The following is a 19,667-nucleotide window of genomic DNA, read 5'->3' as shown; positions in this document are numbered from 1 at the left end:
TCAGGCAGCACTGTGAATATAAGCATATAGCTTACAGTTTATGTACAGACACACATGTGCACACATGGACATACCCCCAGAGAAAGATAAGGGCTCTTGGGGCCCAGTAGCATCTCTGGGGATCTTAATGGCTGGCACCTAGACAACACTCACTATGTACAAGGGTGCTGCTCTAGGCACACTGTAAATAGAGTTTCATTTGTGTACTCGTCTTGATAATGTTCGAGGCAACTATGATAGCCCCGTGTAACAAGGTAGAATGTGGGGATCAGGCCCGGTGAGGCCACAGAGCTTGTTCACTCTGTAGCAGAGCCAGGATGGACAGCTGTGGCTCACCCCGGGACATCAGCGAACTCAGAGGAAGGACGCACAAAGGCAGGAACAGGGAGGATCCAGCCTCTGTCTGTATTTTCAGAGAAGTGTGGCAGAGTCTGTGGCATGGGGGAGAACAGAAGGCTTGGAGGAAGGGATATGCAGACACCCAGTAGGGCAGGGCTGGATTATGGACTTTGTGATGACAGCAGATTGAAAAGAGAGAGCTCTGGTGTCTTGAAAAGAGGAACTGCTCTATTTGGGTAGCTTCCTGGGTGTGAGGGAAAAGCAATGTCAAAAGTTCAGGCCTGGGGCGCCTTCCAGACCCAATGCCACTAACAGGGATAGGACGGGATGGCAGGAAGGAGACCGACTTGAGCGTGCTTTGCCTCAGTGGGCTATACAATCTGTTTCCTTCACTCACGCACAAAGACTGATGGGAAATCGAATGTTCACACATAGAACGCCAGCAGCCTAACCAGCCCTGGGAGGGCACACAGGTCCGCCCCGAACCCCCTGCCTACCTTTGTCCTGCTCCGCGGCCTCACTCAGTTCAGGGAGCTTGAACCCCACCAGGTTCTGGTTTCTCATCAGGATGTGTTCCTTGGTGAGAGGAAGAAGGAACACAGTTCAGGTGATGACACAGGGTGGAATCCTGAGGAACTAAGAACTTAGGGGACATTAAGGTCCCCTGGATACACATGCAGCTGTTCTGGAAGTGATTCTTGATGGTCTCACTGCTGGAAGCAGCCTCCTGCCCTGCCCTTCTGTGTAAGTGACAGTCCTTTCTTAATGATCTTTGTGGCACCTCCAGACAAATGAAGCCTGAGAGTCACTGCTTGGGGGCTGAGCATGCAGAGCAAGGTTGGGGGTGCTGGAGGACCCAATAAGCTACCCTTGCTCCAAGACAATCCATGTCAGACGAGGGCCCTCTCGGGATGTCTGGGTGATATCCTGGCTCCTGGTGACATCCAAGGGTTCTCAGTCTCCCAAGTGACAAAAGCCACTTGAGCGACTGGCCTCTGGGCTAGGTGAAAGAGAGGGGATAACAAAGAGTACCCAGGCCATGGCAACAGAATCCAGGCCATGCCCTCGCTATATACTTGGCAAGCCAGAGGTCCACAGTCCCTCAGCTGCCAGCACACTGGGCAGGGTACAGAGCAGATCTCGGTGCCACACCAACTGGTAGCATGAACTTCCAGGTTCTCTGTGACTTCCCTTGCTGGGAGAGAGTGACCTGCAGGGATGTGGAGAATTCTGAGGGAGTGGCCTACTCTCCCTGCCTCTAAAGTCCATGAAGCTTAATCTCCAGTTGTCTGCCCACTTTGTCTTCACTTGCCTCTAGGGATATGAGATGTGAACCACTTTAGGTGGCTCTGCCCAACCTTGTTTTAAGCTACCAGCTACCTTGGGCCTTGTATTGGAGGGTGGGAGTTCTGTGTAAATTGTTCATCTTTCTAAGCCTCCAGCCCAGAAGATCAAGACTATCAACTATCTATCTATCTATCTATCTATCTATCTATCTATCTATCTATCTATCTATCCTCTATCATCTACCTATCATCTATATATCAAGTTATTATCTATCTATATATCTATATGTCAATCTATCATCTATCTATCTCTGACTGGCTTCAAATTTCCAATATAGCTGAACATGACTTTGAATTTCTGATCCTCCTGCCTCTACCTCTCTGGTGCTGGAATTACAGTTACCACCACACATTGTTTTATGTGACTCTGGGAACCTAGGGCTTGTGCATGTTAGTAGAACACTACTGACTGAGCCACTTCCTCTCCAAAGCTCTCTGAACAGCCCAGTGTAGTGTTACAATGTGTCCTTGCTAGTAGATACTCTCACTAGATACTCTTTTTAGAGCTGGAGTGTTACTGGTCCTCACTTCCTTGCCCTTACTGCCTTAATAGAAGAGCCTGGGAATTTGTCCTATCCCAGGCCCTAATCCCCAGACCCCCAGTCTCCTTGACCTGGATTGAGGTTGGCCACCTAAGAAAGAAGGGACTGGATCAGGACCTTCGATCCAGTTAAGTCCCCCTCTAATTTATACCCTGATCTCTCCTTTACCCCTCCACATCTGGATATTCTCAATCACACACAGCAGGGCAGCCCCCTGACTGAATATGATTCCTAGTTTGATGACTAATGGATGTTGGGGACACCATGGACACTTGAAGAAATTCACCAAGGAGGAGCATCCCCAATGGCCATTGTCATAGTGGTACTTAGGTCTAAGGCCCTTGGTTAACAGGTACCAAGAGGGCAGGATGGATGACATTACAAAGGGAAAGCCCACTTATCCTGGTTTTGCCCAATTCTAGGTGTGACCAGATAGTCCATCAGAAGTTCCTTCACCAGGTCTAGCGGGAGGAGGAAGACAGCTTAGGATAAGGAGTCCATGTGGCTAACTTCTCTTGAACTGTGGTCACTGTATTTCAGGGGACTTCTATACATTAACAGGAGCGAAAGGCACCCGAAGCTGGTGCTATGGGGGTGTAACACTGATGGGACTGTCTTCTCGGGGTCAAGAAGTTTGGGATTTCATGAGGTCAGAGCTGTCTTGTCCTAGGGCCCAGCTTGAGTGCCAACGCCCATAGCTCAGGGGGCTCTGGCATGCATACACTGATCCTCAGGGCAGGAACCCACCTCCCGGAGCTTGGTCAGCTTCTGCATGCGCACCGGCTGCACTTGTATTTGGAAGTCTTTGAGCCCAGGTGGCTTGGCTGGCTTGGCTTTGCCTGGAAACCGCTTCTCTTCCTCTGCCAGGGGCAGCTTAGCGAGCACCTTCTGCAGCAGGGGACCGGGTTCTTCAGGGCTGCTGTCCCAGGAGACCCCCCGAATCAGTGGGGGCCGGGACACAGGGGACCTCAGCTCAGCCTTGGAGCCAGCTTTGGACCCCATAGGCTCTCCAGCAGAGCCCTGTCCCGGGGAATGTGGGGAGACCGTTCCTCCTGAGCCCTGGGCTATGGTTCTGGGCAGAGGGTTGCCTTCCCGAGCTGTCTTCAGGAGCTGCCTCCCCAGCTCCATCTCAGAAGGGCCAGTCTGGGGGCTGTTCAGCGCCATTTTCCCACTGATGCTTGCTCCAGAAGCTTGAGCCATGGGCGTGGCCTCCACGTGCTGAAGGGGATCAAAGTTTTCCTTTTGTTCTACTGTAAGTTCTTTGGTTTTCTCCACTGTGGGAGAACGAGGAGCCAGTCTGCCTTGAGACACTTTTCTCTGGTCATTCTGCTTCCGATCAGCTAGCCCTTTGGAGACATTCTGAAAGAGACAAGCTAGAGTTCAGACCCCGGGGGTAGGCTGAGGAAACTCAGACCTTAACAACAGCCCATTTATGAGTATGCAAAAGGACCTGCCATACCTCTTTCCCCCTCAGAGTTCCATCTCATAAGACAGAGGAGTCTTCTGCTGACACCAGAACCCACCCTCTACTCACATCCAGGTCCTGCTAGGCTTCTGAGACCACATTCCTCACTTTCTAACCATGGCAAAGTGAGCAAAGCACAAACTCACAGGCTCTCCGAGGCAAGGCGAGGAGACCCCGTCCTCATGTCCCTTTTGCTGAAGAAGAAGAAAAACACAGGTTGGTAACAGTAGGAAGAGGCCTGCACCCCTCTTGAAGCTTAGCATGGTGTAAATGCCTCCCCTGCCTCCCTAATCCAGGGGTTACAGAGGGTCCAGATATGTTAGGGACAAGAGATCCAATGACAGAGAAATGGCATGCCTACGTGTTGTTACCTGTGGTGGTGCTCCTGGCAGAGGGGACTGAAGACCACTGCATATGTCCAAACCTGCAATGGGCCAGGGCACTTAAGTGATGTTCATCACCTGCCTAGTCCCCTGCTTGTCACTTTAACAGCACACACACACCTACACACACACACACACACACACACACCAACACACACACACACAAGATCTGGCAGCCAAAAACACTGCTGTTGCTCACATGCCAGCACTTAAACACCATAGAAACCAAATAAGGAAACTGAGTCATGGAGGATCTTGAGGTCTGATGATCAGGAAGCATCTGTGAGTGTAGGATCCCGGGCTTACCTTCCAGCACTGACAAAGGCACACTGTGGACTCCATTGCCTGAGGGTGTGGCTCTGGACACAGCCCAGAAAGGAAGAGACCGACACACATACTAGGCTTGGAGATGCAGCTCAGTTGTTGAGTTCTTACCTAGCATGTGTGGACCTAAGTTCAAATCCCAGTACTACAGAACTGACAAAACTCATAGTGGCCCAAACAAAATGATTCAAAATAAATGTGACGACTTCTCTCCGAGCAAAGAGCAGCCATTAGAGCCTGCTTCCCATGACCTAGGCCCTATCTTCGCTCAGCCTGTCCATCTGCCCCCTCCCAGCCAGGAGGGGCAGGGTCAGCCTCACCTGGTGGTGTGGAGATGGTGAGGGAGCAGCTCCTGGAGGATGCAGGAGAAGCCCCAGAGCTGAGGTTTGGAGAAACAGCTGTGGAAAAAAACGCCAATTGGCTAGCATTCGTGAAGAGCTAGGACTTCTGCCACCAAATGGATCATTCTCTCAGGGAGATTTCACCCCTGGGAACCGAGACTGCCTTGTAAAGGTCAGGGGCTGATCTGAACCACCATATAAGATTCTTATTACACCCCAACTTTTGATACAGCCAGACCAGCAGAGGGATCCTCAGGTAATTTCAAAGACATGGGGTCACATTCCTTAACCTGCTGGGCCTGGCCTCAGAGAACTTTCCAGAATCTGAGGACCTGGCACTGCTTGACAGGAAGAGCATGCCAGGCTGTATTTTCTAGATGCCATAGAGCCAGTCTGATTTCCAACACTCTCCTTGTCCTCCAAGGCCATTTAGACTTCTTTAAAACCTGCTTCAGCCTTGCACTCAGGAAGAAGGACCACAGCACAGGATCCTTGTCTCTCCTCCAGAGTTCCTGGGTCCTTGGATACCAAGCCCAGGAAGCCCAGGGAGCCTAGGATGGCCTTCTCAGACCTTGGCTGGGGAGATGCCCACCACAGACAGGGTCATCATAGGAAGGATGAGGATGTTAGACAGACTCTGTCATGCGAGGTTATGCAAGGGTCAGTGTGTATGGGAATTGCACAGGGTTTCTCTGCACTAGAGCTAAGGACATAGCAGTTCAATTAATAACGTGAGCAGCATGTGGAATGGCATTTGTCCATACATAGCGAAGTACCAAATGGTTACACAAAGGTCCTGAAAGCAAAACATGGGAGAGTTCTCAGGGGTAGAATTGAGTAGGTGTTTTTGAACTCTGGAAGCTGAGCACAAAGGCTTCTTGAAGGGGTCATCTCTGCAAGGCTTGGGCCATTTAGAACCTGGAGGCCAAGGGGACAGGCCAGTTGAAGCCTGCCCTCTTGGAAACAAGGTTGTTCTGCAGCTGGAGCTTGGTCCTTCCCTCCCTCCCCTCAGTCCAGCCTCAGAGGGGCTCAGGGTAACTATCTTCCTACTACTGGTCCTCCCCTACCTGATGGGGAGTCTCCGAGGCTGCTCCTTGATTTCCTCCCGCGGCGGGTCAGGAACCGCTCACTCACCAACTTGGCTTCTTCCAGAAGTGCCAGGTTTTTCTTCTTGTCCTCTTCTGAGATGCTGATGTCCGGCAGCTGGTCATTCACCAGGTCAATGACATGCCCCGAGGGGTCTGCAGAGTGAGAATGAGCTCCCAGTGAGAGTCACCTCATCTCAGAGGCCTCTTCCAGAAGTAGCTCTTCATTTTCACGGGGGGGGGGGGGGGGACCCTCTGAATCACCATTAAGTGACTCAGGGGGAGCGAGCCATTCCCACTCACAACTCTGCTTCAGGAAGCAAGGCTGAGTGGTAGTGGGTCCCAAGCCAGGTTTGGCCAGTTGAACAATGCCATTTAGGCAGCCACAGGGATCAGATAGGGATGACCACATGAGGCTAGTGAGAAGCAGTTTTGGGAAATGAGAGGGAAGAAGGGTGTCACAGATAAGACAGAGGCTTGGAGGTGCAGCCGACCATTTGTTCCCATGAATAGAAGGTCTTCCCAAGAAGAGAGCTCATATATGAAATGAGATGAGAGGTGGAACAGTACAATAACTAATAACCCAAATTAAGTACCTGGACCCAGCAATACCTGAAACCATTGACCCTGAAGGAGGAACAGACAATGATGGGGGAAGACTAACAGAAGGCAGAGGTGGGGGAAGAATTCTATTATTTTGGAGTAAGTTCATATGAATTGGGGCTCCATAGTTTTCAGTGCTCATGACACATACACACAGCACAGCATCTGGTTGCTACAGTACAGTAGGTGGTACCTACTTCCCACCAAGTCTCTTCTTCCACCAAGAGTGCCATCCCTCCCTCCTGTGTGTCTGTCTCTTAGAGAAACTCAAATACCACTTCCCCTGGAATACCTGTACATCTTTTCTCTTCCCTAGGGAGAAGTGGGCCCCTTCTTACCTTGGCTTCCTAAGATCTTTCATGAAGGCCCTTTATCAATTCTATCTACTCACTTCCCAACCTCCTTATAAAGTGTAATCAATACTGAATACAAAGCCCAAGTCTATATGACCCCTATCCTTCAGTGATCCAAAAAGGTGTGAAAATCCTGAGTAGGAACCATAAGGAATCCTAGCCAACAGCCTTTCACATGGGCACACTCCCTCCTGGCTGTGCACACTCCCTCCTGGCTGGGCACACTCCCTCCTGGCTGTGCACACTCCCTCCTGGCTGTGCACACTCCCTCCTGGCTGTGCACACTCCCTCCTGGCTGTGCACACTCCCTCCTGGCTGTGCACACTCCCTCCTGGCTGTGCACACTCCCTCCTGGCTGGGCACACTCCCTCCTGGCTGTGCACACTCCCTCCTGGCTGTGCACACTCCCTCCTGGCTGTGCACACTCCCTCCTGGCTGTGCACACTCCCTCCTGGCTGGGCACAGTCCCTCCTGGCTGGGCACACTCCCTCCTGGCTGGGCACACTCCCTCCTGGCTGTGCACACTCCCTCCTGGCTGTGCACACTCCCTCCTGGCTGGGCACACTCCCTCCTGGCTGGGCACACTCCCTCCTGGCTGGGCACACTCCCTGGCTGTGCCCATACAGCCGCAGGACTCTGGTCTTTGAGCCCAGTGCTGAACATCATCACTCAGCTGATCACTGAGCATCATTTCTGTCTGCTCTAACTTCATCCTCCTCTTCTTTCTGACACTGAAACTAGACATCATTTCTTCTGAACTCAAATATGGAGAGGCTGATCTCCTCTATTATTTAGACTTGGGGAGAGAGAAAGGGGCCGAGTCCAACTAAGCTCAGGCAACTCATGCTTGCTGCTCAAGCACATGTTCATATTGACCCAGCCCTTACCCACAGAAGTCAGTGAAGCAGTGGAGACCTTCAGGTGTCGGTGGGAAAGCCTCCGGTGAGGGCTGGGAGCCCTGAAAGACAGACCATGGTCATCCTGTTAGGAAATCTACTCAGAGATGGACAAATGAGATGACTGTACAGACTCTCAGGGTCACCCCAGAGCATCATCTATGGCACACACAAGGGTCCTCTGACTGTCACCTTGGGAGCATGTTAGATGGTTGAATTCCCAGGCTGTACCCCAGTCTCCCACATCAGAGCCCCTGGGAGGACTAATGGCTCAGCAAGTCTCTATGCCATTCTGCTTCCCACTCAAGCTATCCAAGCCCACTCTCAAGGAATGGAACCTTACTTAACTACAGTAGTTACTCTCTATAAGGACCCAGACTTTATGCTAGAGCTATCTTGTGGGAGCCTTACCAAACATACATGGGGTCTGGCAGAGACACAGATAATCTGTTTTTGGAAGAGAAAATAAAAGCACAATTTCACTGCCCTGCAAAACATGGAGCTCTTTTTAAAGACGTATTTTAATTATATATGTGTGTGCCTGTGTGTGCAGATGCATATGGAGGCGAGAGGCATCAGGTTCTCCTGGGACTGGAGTTACAGGTGCTTGGGAGTCACCTGATTTGGGGAGTGAGAACCAGTCTCAGGTCCTCTGTAAGAACAGTGTGTGCTCTTGACTACTGAGTCAACTCTCCAGCCCCATGAAGCTGTCTTATGTCTGATTTAACTGTTTTATTTGGCCTTTTCCACCCCCTCTCACATTAATTATGCAAGTATATTCATTTCTTATATCCTCCTTGGTATTCACTCCGCTCTTTTGCCTCTACCCTTAATTAACAGATGAAGACGCTCACTCTGTCCTATGATAATTACCCTCTTACATGTGGTGTTGCCTGTCAACCCCAGGCCTTGTTGCACTTGCTAGGCAAGCACCTTCCCACTGACCTGTATCCCCAGCCCCGAGGATTATCTTTTAAACTTATTAAAAGTGTTATCTTGACAACCTTATTCCAGCTAGATCAATTCACGGACCCCTGATGAGGGGAACAGGGGCAGTGACATCCCTGTGATGGTGATGCTGTGTCCCTCCCAAAGATTCCAGGAGGGACCTGCTTTGGCCACAACAGGATTCTATAGTTAAAGATCCACACCTTCCAGGCTTCTGTGGGAATTCCTGGGCTGATATTATGGAAGGTTTTCATGCTATGATGTCTTTATTTTTCTTAAATTCTAGCAGTGTGTACAGAGCCAAATCCAAGAGTAAGAACACCATTTTGGGAAAGAAGATAATGGTGAAAAAATCCTAGGTTCTCTTTCCCATTTTGAAAAAGTGCTTGATAATGTGTACTTTTATTTTTGAGATAAAGTTTCTTGTATCCCAGGGTGGATTTGAACCCCTCATATAACCAAGGATGACCTTGCACTTCTGATCCTCTTGCTTCCTCGTGATTTCTGGGGTTACAGGTATGCCCCCATCATACCCAGGTCATGTGATACTGGGAATCAAACCCAAGACCTAACACAAACTTAGCAAGAAGTACTCTACAAACTAAGCCATATCCTCAGCCCTCTTTGACAGCATCTTCATCGATAAAGTGATTCAGAGAAAAAGAAAGAAGAAAGTATTTCTAGAAATGCAGCTATTTGATCCCCACAAAGCATTGCTCGTCCGCCTGGGCTGCATACCTGTTGACTAGGTTTTTGTCAGTCTCTCCTGCAGGTGAACTGGCATCCCCCGTCAGGATGATTGTGGGAGGGCTGGGAAATGGTCCTGCAGAGGGAGAGTCCTGGTGGTTTCGAGCAAAACACAAATGGAGTTAGGCCTGGGCTGGGTTGGGGACATGCAGGGCCTGGAACTGCGGCATTTCCAACAGTGTGACTCCCAAGGCTATTGTCACAGATCACCAACTCTGTATATTGGTTTGCCTGTTTCAGCTTCATTAAGATATAATTCAGAAATGGAAATCACATATATTCAAAGTGTGATGTTTGCTGTGAGTGTAGAGTGTGACATGGCTACAAATGAATTAATGAACATACTGACTAACTCAGTTTCTCTCTCCCTCTCCCCCTCCCCCTCCCCCTCCCTCTCCTCCCTCTCCCCCCTCTCCCTCCTCTCCCCTCTCCCCTCTCCCCCTCCCTCTCCTCCTGTCTCTCCCCATCCCTCCCTGTCTCTCCCCATCCCTCCCCGCCTCTCTCCCTACATGTGGGGGTATGTGTTGCCATGTGGGTGCCAGGAATCAAAGCCATGCTCTTAATTGCTGAGCCATCTCCCCAGCCCCTTGTTTCCTGCTTTTGGAACATCCCTTTAAACCAGCACTTCTTAGAGCCCGTGGTGGAGCTTTAACAAATTCCCAGCATGCACTGGTGCTGAAAAGATTTTATTTTAATTCACTGACACTCTGACTACTTTCCAAAGCAATCAACAAGAACCAAGCGCTTGGCTCCCACTCATTTTCTTACAACTGAGAATAAGAAATTCCAGGTTCATGTTTCTGCATAAGAACTGTGGTCCAAAGGATTCTAGCCTGGCCTGTTCCACTCATTCAGGCCTATGGACCCAAGCACTTCTGCTGTGGCCCCTCTGGTGGTTCAGCCTGGCCTGCCTTACTGGAGTACAAGACATTGAGCTTTGGAACCTCTCTGACTCTCTTGTTCTTGCTCACGTGTGACTCTTGCCATGGGAAGGCTAAAATTCATTTTTCTACCCACAGTTCTATCACAGTTTCTACCATGCCCGTGATGGAGTTTTCACAAACTCCCAGCATGCACTGGTGCTGAAAGGGAGACTTTATTTTAATTCATTGACACCGACTCTTTTCCAAATCAATCAACAAGAAAATTCAGCTAGAGAAACCCGAAAGCATAAGACTGCGGAGCTGAGGGCTGTGGTGCCCCAGGAGATAAAATAGGCACTTCCTCCCTCTAGTGGCCCATGGTTGGCACCAGGCTAAGCTGTTTGTCCTCACACCCTGTGGAGCTGTGACCCCTCTAGGACCGGCTTTGAGAGGTGCTGGCTTAAAGGGCTGTTCCAGAGCTTCATTCATTTCACCTCTCCAAGGACAGAAAAAGAGAATGAGTCTTGAGACTGGACACCTGTACACATAAAACTAAATTTTACAAAAAGAGAGGAAAACTGAGTTAATTTCTTTCTCCACCTCTTGTCCCCTTTCCTGGCCTTTACTTCACACATCACACACTCTGGACATCCACTTGAGTACCTTCCTGCCCAAGCCCTCCTTAGCCATCGCTTTATCTCTCTGTGTAGCCATTCATCCATCTATCCACCAATGAATGAATTTATTTGTGTCTCTTCTCATCCACCCATCTCTATGGATCTACATAAATGCTTGTGTTCGTTCATGTCTCTTCCCCTGTCTACCTATTTATTCATATCCCTGTCTCTCCCTTACATTCATCCATCCCTCTCCCTAAACATCTTCTTTATCCATCAGTAAATTCATCCATAAATTTTTTCCCTGGATATCCATTGATTTATCCATTCATACATCTCTTATCCATTTATCCGTCTGTCCATCCCTTTCTGTCTCCCTATCTACTCACCAATTAACCATCCATTTATCCATTAATCTTTCCCATTCTGCCCATTCATCTATTCCTCTATTTCTCTTTGATCAATAAATCTAGCAATCCATCTCTCTTTACTTCTTTCTCTACTATCCATCCATTCATCCATATGCTGTCCCCCAATCTATCACCAACCTAACCATTTATTTCTCTCTCTCCTCCCACATCTATCCCCATACTCCCTGTAGCTCCTCTTAGTCATAGTCTGCAGACTGTCTTAATGCCTGCTTTATATCTGACTTGCACCAGTTTACAAACAAGTGTTGTGAGGAAAGGCCTTTCCTGAGGTGAGAGGGCAGCTATGCTGGGAGTGGCAAGATTCTCTTCGTGCTCATGAAGTTTGTGAGCACATACACACCCCTAACCCCTACTCTATCCATTTATGCAGCAAACATTTCTGGAATGCCCACTGTGGGTCTATGCCTTGACTGGGGAGACACAGATGATGTAAGCAAATCTGAGATACTTTCTGCTAGCAGATGGGATGCAGAGGAAGGGGTGGAAGGCCCATCCCCTGTAAGCCGACATCTATAAGGTTAGCAGCCTTCGAGACACTGGAGGGAGCTGCTTTCTGGCTGGCATTTTCTCTGCCTTCTGGGACTTGCTGGGACCACAGGCACCCTTACTTAGAGAGGGCACAGAGCAGGAGTGACTATCCTGGCAGGCAAAACCAAGCCAGAAGTGACAAGTGCTACACATATAATCATGAACACATACATACTCTCAAGCTGCTCACAACCCAAAAGGATTGAGGTCAACAGGAGAAAATCCCTCTAATATCCTGGTAGACATTCTAGAAAGATCTTCTCTCTCTCTCCTGTCATTGTATTTAAAATATATAAGTCATAAAATAGAAGTGTTCTTTCACTAATTGGCTTACAGAATGGTTGAACAGACTGGGAACTTGTAGCTTTCTGCCAAGCTGTATTGTAGGACCATTCCTGAGGAATACAGACTGTTTTCTTTTCTTTACTCTAGACTGGAAATGAGTGTAGAGTACATTGCCAGAGGACACTCAGGAGAAGTTTGTCAAGCTTTGTGTAGTACAAATACCAACCCTTCTCTCACTTGGAGCTCCTAAGAGAAGGGAAAGATCCTGAGAGCTTGATTCTGGCAATATGTTATTGAATACAGAATACAGGATTATATTATATAGAATATGGGCAAACTCCTGGCTTGGAGACTGTAAGAGCCTTAGACTCAAGGGTCACCACATTGGACCGTAATTTCTTCTTACCAGATATGTGACCTTAAACAAGTAACCTTGTGTCTTGGTGTCTTGATCACCTTATCTAGCTTACAGAGTTTCTATGAAAATAAAACAGGTTGAGTGGAGCTCAGCGTTAAGAGTGTTTGCCACTCTTCCAGAGGACCTGAGTTCAGTTCCCAGAACTCCTGTCTAAAAGTTCACAACTGCCTGTAACTTCAGCTCCAATGAATCTGATGCCTTCCTTTGGCCTCCAAAAGCACTCTGCACAAATACACACACACACACACACACACACACACACACACACACACACTAAATGCTTAAAAATTAAACAAATTGATATGGAAATAGTTTCAAAATAAAATAAAAGATCCCTAGTTATATTTAAATTTCAAATTTCAAATGCATAGAGGACAGATCTTGGGATTGTGTCCCAATATTGCATAGACATAACTATTTTCATTCACAAAATCTTAGCCCCAGATGGAAAGGCCATGGAACCACCCTTGGCACAGAGCAAGGCTCAGTATTTCCTTCACAGCTGAGCTTATCACTTTGGAATTTGATTTCTGGGAAAGTGATATTCTTGATCTTGGGGCTGGTTGATAATTTAGAGCTAAATCAGGAGTTCATTAAGGCATCAGACTGGCCCTTCTGCTAACAGAGCCAACAAGCATACCAACCTGCCATCACCACCCAGGACATTTGGTCACAAAAGCTCTGCCAGTCATCTTCACCTGGCTCCACTTCCCTCTCACCAACTTCTCAAACAAGAGATGTCCCATGTGGGTCACAGACACAGAGGAAAAGATCAAATCCTCAGACCTCTTGCACCTTAGCATTGTCCCAAACCCTCATGTTTTCTCGTTCGGCCCATCAATTCCACATGTTACTCAGCAGCACACTAGGGGTAATGTGATGGTTTGAATACAGGAGTGCTAGGGAGTGGCACTATTTGGAGGTGTGGCCCTGTTGGAGTAGGTATGGCCTTGTGGGAGTAGGTGTGTCACTGTAGGTGTGGGTTATAAGACTCTCATCCTAGCTGCCTGGAAGTCAGTATTCCGCCAGCAGCCGTTAGATGAAGATGTAGAACTCTCAGTTCTTCCTGAACCATGCCTGCCTGGATGCTGCCATGTTCCCACCTTGATAATAATGGACGGAACCTCTAATGCTGTCCTTATAAAAGTTGCCTTGGTCATGGTGTCTGTTCACAGCAGTAAAGCCCTAACTAAGACAGGTAATAATTCCCGCTATCCTCTGATAATCATGAAAAGAAAATGAGAAGATGAAAAATCTGTCTATTGAAAATATTACTTTGCCCCAGGGCCACACCAGACAGTGGAAGACACACCTTCTCACTGTGCCTCGATGCTTCTCCATTTGTCACTTTGCCTTTGTTGAGACCTCCCTGGTTTCTGATGTCCTTCAGACAATCTTCTCTTAGCCCTCCACACTGCACACTTCTCCCCGGGGGAGGGGGCGATAGGGGGGGGGGGGTGTCTCTTCTTCCAAGGAACCCTGAATCCAGACGAGCAGAACACACAGCAGGAGGGAAGCAAGCTGGGACAGCATTGCTTTGGGGCTCTTGTCCCTCTTCCTGGTCTGTGGACCCAGTCTCCCCAGGGATCTGTCTCTCTTCTCTGGGGGTGAGCCAAGCTCTGTGGGGCCGTGCCACCTCCAGCTAGTTCACCCCGGTCATAAGCAGCGGGTCACACTTCATTTCCCTCTAATAAATCTTATAGAAACATTTAAATGTTTATTTCACTCATAAGTTCCCAAGGGTACATGATAGTTTCCTATGCTCCTGAGCACAAGGGATAAATATAGAACGATGTCATAGATGGGAATATGAGCTTCAAATCTTCAATATCACATGACTAGGTCTGGCCTAGGACTCTTTAGGAACAGCTCCAGGTCTATCCCAGGCAAGTGTGAGGAGTGTGGTGCCTATAATGACTTTGGGTGACAGTGAACAGGGACCCTACTGCAACCCTGTGAACAGGAGAGGAGCTAGATGGACCTACAATGAAGTCTCAGCGGGGTGACCCCCCCAGGGAGGTATTTTATTTCTCTGATCTTGGTGTTTATGAACATCAAATGGGGCTAATACTCCCCTAGACTGGCTTTAAAATAAACACAGATAAAGCAGTAAGAATGGTGACAGGGCAGAGCTGGGAGGAGGATGCACAATGTTTGACCACATCCGCAGTCTATCTGTTATAGCCTGGAAGGCAGGCAGCGACTCTCTTGAGGGGGGAATTTGTGCTCCTAAGACAAAATAAAAAGATTCTCAAGGGGACTCACAAGTAAATGGTCATTCCAGTGTCAAGTCCTGAGGCCATGGGAGAGAGGGTAAGGGCTTCTGTGGGTCTTGTAGCTCCTCCATGTAAAGCAGGAGGAACATTTTTGCCCCACAATCCTGAAGGCTTGCAGCCTAATCTATGTGCTCATTCTGGCTCTATCAGTCTCTGTCAGTGTCCACTCAGCTCCCAGAGGGCAGAGATCCATAGTCATCAGATCTTCCTGCTCTCCTTAGCCTTGGTCTTACTCTCAGGCTATCACATGTGGATCAGTACACAAAGGGAATTGACCATGCTTTGCAAAATGTCACTCAGTCAGCCAGCCAGCCAGCCTCTCATCCTGCATCATCTTCAGTCCTCCCCTCTGGATGCTATTCTTTCTTCCTCTCCTCAATCTAAATATTCAGCTACCCAAACTGTAACACAATCATCCATCCATCTATCCATCCATCCATCCATCCATCCATTCAGCCAGGCATCCATCCATGCATTATCCATCCATATATCCAATCATCCAGCCAGAATCAATCTTCATTCCTTTTTTCCTCCCTCTCCCTCTCCCTCTCCCTCTCCCTCTCCCTCTCCCTCTCCCTCTCCCTCTCCCTCTCCCTCTCCCTCTCCCTCTCCCTCTCCCTCTCCCTCTCCCTCTCCCTCTCCCTCTCCTCTCCTCCTCTTGTCCTTCTCTTACTCCTTCCCTTCCTTCCTTCCTTCCTTCCTTCCTTCCTTCCTTCCTTCCTTCCTTCCTTCCTTCCTTCCCTCCCATCTTCCTTCCCTAAGATCTTACCATACTCTAGGTCTGTGCTAAGAGTAGAGATAGATGTGCAAATGATGTGACCCCTGACCCCAGGCTGCTCACATACCGTTTAGGAAGAGACAGAAATAGCACAAGCCACTCTGTTGCTCACAATGGGAACTGAGGATGAGCCACCATAATATGCATTCCTGACTGTGATCACCATTTCTGAAATGCATTCTACTTTAATTGAAGCACTCCTACAGCTTCTCTCTTTGTGCTGTGACAGTTGTCTTGACTCTTCTTTTCCAAGCCTCCTCTCCATATAACCCTGGAAGATGAACGGTCAGTACTGGCTCTGCACACCTGAGGCCACTGGTGCTCAGTACAGTGTCTTTACTGGCAAGAGGAGGCAAAGAAGACAGGATCACATATGCAAAGAATCTTCAGTTTGAATCTACACTTAATTGTGGCATGGCTATGTGACCTTTGACTAACATCTTAGGTCCAGTGCCTTCATCTAGAATAGGCTGGAGATGATAATATCTAGCTTGGACCCATGAATAGCAGGTGCCAACAACTGTTACCATTAAGTCCTACACCAGATCCTAATGCTTTATTTAAACTTCTGTGAAGATATTTCATTTTAGATCTTAACTGAGACCACTTAAAAGGATGTGATGACCTAAGTGGGTGCTACAGTTCAAATATAAAATGCCCCTCACTGCTCCCAGGTCTAGGTCCCCAGTTGATGGTCCTGTTTTGGTGGGTATTGCAAACTTCAGGGGAGTGGAGCCTAACTAGAGGAAGCTAGGTTAGCTCACCAATGTCCTAGAAGAATCTACCTTGTCACCACCCTTTTCCTGTCAAGCTTTCCACTTCCTGTTCATCATGGGATGAGTGGCCTTGCTCCACCACATTCTCCCTGCTGTGATGTTCTCCCTCACTCTGAAACCAGGAATAACAGGAACAAGAGATCATAGGTTGAAACTTCTAAAACCATGAGATGAAGAAGAATACTTTCTAAGTTGGTCTCGGGCATTTTAATCATAGACACAGAAGACAAATTATGGCAGTGAGGCATCTCAAGGAGGATGATGCTGACATCCCAGGTGGGTGGCAGAAGTACTTCCTTCCAGTTCTAGCGATGGATCTGTACATGACTCACCTGGGTGCTCACAGCTATAAATGAACAACAGCTGCCCCCTGGTATTGTGTAGCTACCTGTGCTGAGGACATACAACAGTGCTGGCTTGAAGGAAAATGGGATGAGGGTTCTCACTGGGTGATTGTAGAAGTACATCTCTGCTCCACAGGGTCCTTACAAGATTACAAGGATTATATATACGCAGCACTAATTTCATCTCTACTTCATTCTGACAGAGGGTTGGTTATTTAAGTCTTGTAAGACTTAGTATTAATTGTCAATCTGACATAATTGAGGGTCATCTGGAATGTGAGGCCTGAATGTGAGGCTCAGGTACTCTGCTATGCTGCTTACACCTATAAGCCTGGACCCAAAAGCATTCTTTTTTTTTAAAAGATTTATTTATTTATTTATTTATTATATGTAAGTACACATAAGCTGTCCTCAGACACTCCAGAAGAGGGAGTCAGATCTCGTTACGGATGGTTGTGAGCCACCATGTGGTTGCTGGGACTTGAACTCCTGACCTTCGGAAGAGCAGTCGGGTGCTCTTACCCACTGAGCCATCTCACCAGCCCCCAAAAGCATTCTTGGTCTTCTATGGAACTTTCTGGCTGCTTAGGGGGTGTTACTTTGTCATCTCATCTTACAAGAGGCCAGACCAGTGTGATGGGCTAAGAGCTCCAACTGCCTGAGGGTAAGGACTACATTGACCCCAACAGAGAGAAAGAACTTCTGATGATACTATGGTGATGTTTACTGGGGCCTCCAATTCTGATTCCAAGAAGAGGAGCCTGGGGGCTTTAAGACCAGAGGAAACAAGTCTCCACGAAGGGATTACCTCCTTAGAGCCTATATCAGGTACATTTGTCACTACTGTTCCAAAATTCCCAAACAGAGGTAGTTTAAAGAAGGAAGGGGTGACTTTGATGCATGGCTTGGGGGTGCAGTCTGCCACGGCTGAGAAGCATGGTGGCAGGAGTGTGTGCTGACTGGTCATACTGCACGGATTGTCAGGAAGCAGAGAGCGGTGGATGCTGGTGCTCCGCTCACCGTCTCCTCTGACTCATTCTGGGAGCCCAGCCTATGGGACGGTGCCGCCTACATTCAAGTGCATCTCCCGCATCAGTTAAACTCTCTGGAAACACCTCACAGATACACCCAGAAGCATGTTTCCTAGGGGACTCTAAATCCCAACAAGATAATGATTAAGGTTGACCATCACAGGGCCGCACCCAGAGACCTGCTTCTCCAGAGCCTATCTCAACCTCATCTCAATTATTTATAAACTGGGGACAGGAAAGGGAGGTAATACCCCTGATTAGCCGATCTTCAATCACAAGAGTTTCTGTGTGACTGGACAGTAATGGCTGTTGGGAGCATCAAAACCTGAAGCACACAACAGATGCCTTGGGAGCACTGGAGTGCCTCAGAGCTGTGGCCTAGGCTGGGTTTAGTTTGGCAGAGTGTGTTTTGGGGAGTCAGAGAGCCACATTGTGCTATTTTATCATCTGACTGAAGGAGAATGAAGTCAGCAAATACCTTTTTTTAAAAGATTGATTTATTTTTATTTATATGAGTATACTGCAGCTGTCTTCAGACACACACTAGAAGTGTGCATCAGATCCCATTACAGATGGTTGTGAGCCACCATGTGGTTGCTGAGATTTGAACTCGGGACCTCTGGAAGAGCAGTCAGTGCTCTTAACCACTGAGCTGTCTCTCCAGCCCAGCAAATACCTTGAAAAGGTTTTTGACCTGAGCTTGTGTTCCTGAGGGGACAGTTGTAGAGGAGGTTTGGTAAGCCCTTCTGCCACAAGCTGCAGTGCACTAAAAGTTAAATCTGTTACTTTGGATGCAAGACATAAAGTAATCAACCCAGAAAACCCTCTTCTGCCTTCGGACTTACATATTGCCAGATGGTGCTATGCAGGATACTGGGGGAGAAAAGACACCAACCATCTTACCCAGTAATGTACCTGCACACTACAATACTGGCCTGCCTGGCAAGATGTGTCCACTGATGGAATAGTGGTATAATGATTATGAGGGTAGCAATCCTTTCTGATTGATGTGAGCCCTGATCTCCAGGATGAATGTCATGCCAGGTGCTATAAACCTGATCAAAAGTCCATGACTTAGGGAGATCGATCGTAGATCACAGAATAGAACTTACTGTTGTTTTACTAAATGGTCATACACTCTAACTGCCTTCTAAATATGTATGCTTATGTCCATAGATTTGTGCTGCTCTCAATTTTACAGAGAAGGTTCTTTTTGCAGCAGGTGGTGGTTAACGCAGAGACTCATAATTGGTCAAGGTGCCGAGTATAAGTAACTGTGAGTGCTCAGCTGTCAAGGGGTCATCTTGTCAACCTCCCACCATCCAAGGCTCAGGGAACATCTCAGAAGGGGGTGGGGGGTGTAAGAATCAGTAGGTGGAAAGGGAAACTATAAAATGCTAACCTTTAGCATGACATGGTTGTTGAATACACCAACGCACAGCGGCTGTGCTTACCTGCACAAGACCTTCATAAGAGCAAGCCAGTCAAAATTCCAACATGGTTAGAGAGGGACTCCCTCACCTTTAGCGGAGGAACTACTGTGAGTTGATAGCTATGAAAGAGTCATTCTCTATCTGGAAAGCAGATGCTAGCAAGTTAGCCATGCCTTCTTGTGCATATGGAATAAGCCTCACTAAGCAGACTTGGGTAATTCTTAATAACAAAAGGAGACAAGAAATGGGAGAGAGATAGATGGGCACTATGGAGAATTAAAGGAGGGAGTGGTGGGTGGATAGGATCAAAATACATTATATAAATGTGGGACGTTTTCCAAAGAGTAAATTTTTAATCTAAAGCTAAACATATGAATACAGCTCAGTAGTTTCCGGTGCCTGGATGCCTGTTATCATCAAGTGGCTTTGTGTGCAGGGAGGTGGAAGACAGAGGTGGAGTGGTGAATGCTGGAGCTGACAACAGGAAGCCAGATGCTCTGTCCATGAGCTCGAGC

General features: G+C 48.1%; 1 protein-coding gene across 4 annotated transcripts in view; it reads right to left on the bottom strand.

Annotated features, from left to right (window-relative positions):
- Window positions 1–19,667, bottom strand: part of Irag1 (inositol 1,4,5-triphosphate receptor associated 1) — a 115,798-nt gene that overhangs the window by 52,124 nt on the left and 44,007 nt on the right. For 3 of the 4 annotated variants that reach the window (XM_021167038.3, XM_029479807.2, XM_021167036.3), the window contains 8 exons: window positions 9,364–9,464; window positions 7,669–7,739; window positions 5,808–5,981; window positions 4,720–4,797; window positions 4,064–4,116; window positions 3,839–3,886; window positions 2,975–3,586; window positions 837–915 (listed from right to left, as the gene is read on the bottom strand). In XM_021167038.3, the coding sequence (XP_021022697.1) occupies window positions 837–915; window positions 2,975–3,586; window positions 3,839–3,886; window positions 4,064–4,116; window positions 4,720–4,797; window positions 5,808–5,981; window positions 7,669–7,739; window positions 9,364–9,464 (1,216 nt within the window). The remainder of the gene's footprint in view (window positions 1–836; window positions 916–2,974; window positions 3,587–3,838; window positions 3,887–4,063; window positions 4,117–4,719; window positions 4,798–5,807; window positions 5,982–7,668; window positions 7,740–9,363; window positions 9,465–19,667) is intronic. The other variant, XM_029479806.2, reaches the window with a different exon arrangement.

Source organism: Mus caroli, unplaced genomic scaffold (assembly GCF_978045245.1).
Source record: "Mus caroli unplaced genomic scaffold, Mus_caroli_1 scaffold_8, whole genome shotgun sequence".
Classification (NCBI taxonomy): domain Eukaryota; kingdom Metazoa; phylum Chordata; class Mammalia; order Rodentia; family Muridae; genus Mus; species Mus caroli.
The sequence above is the reverse complement of the archived record's forward strand: the minus strand, read 5'-3'. Positions and strand labels throughout refer to the sequence as shown.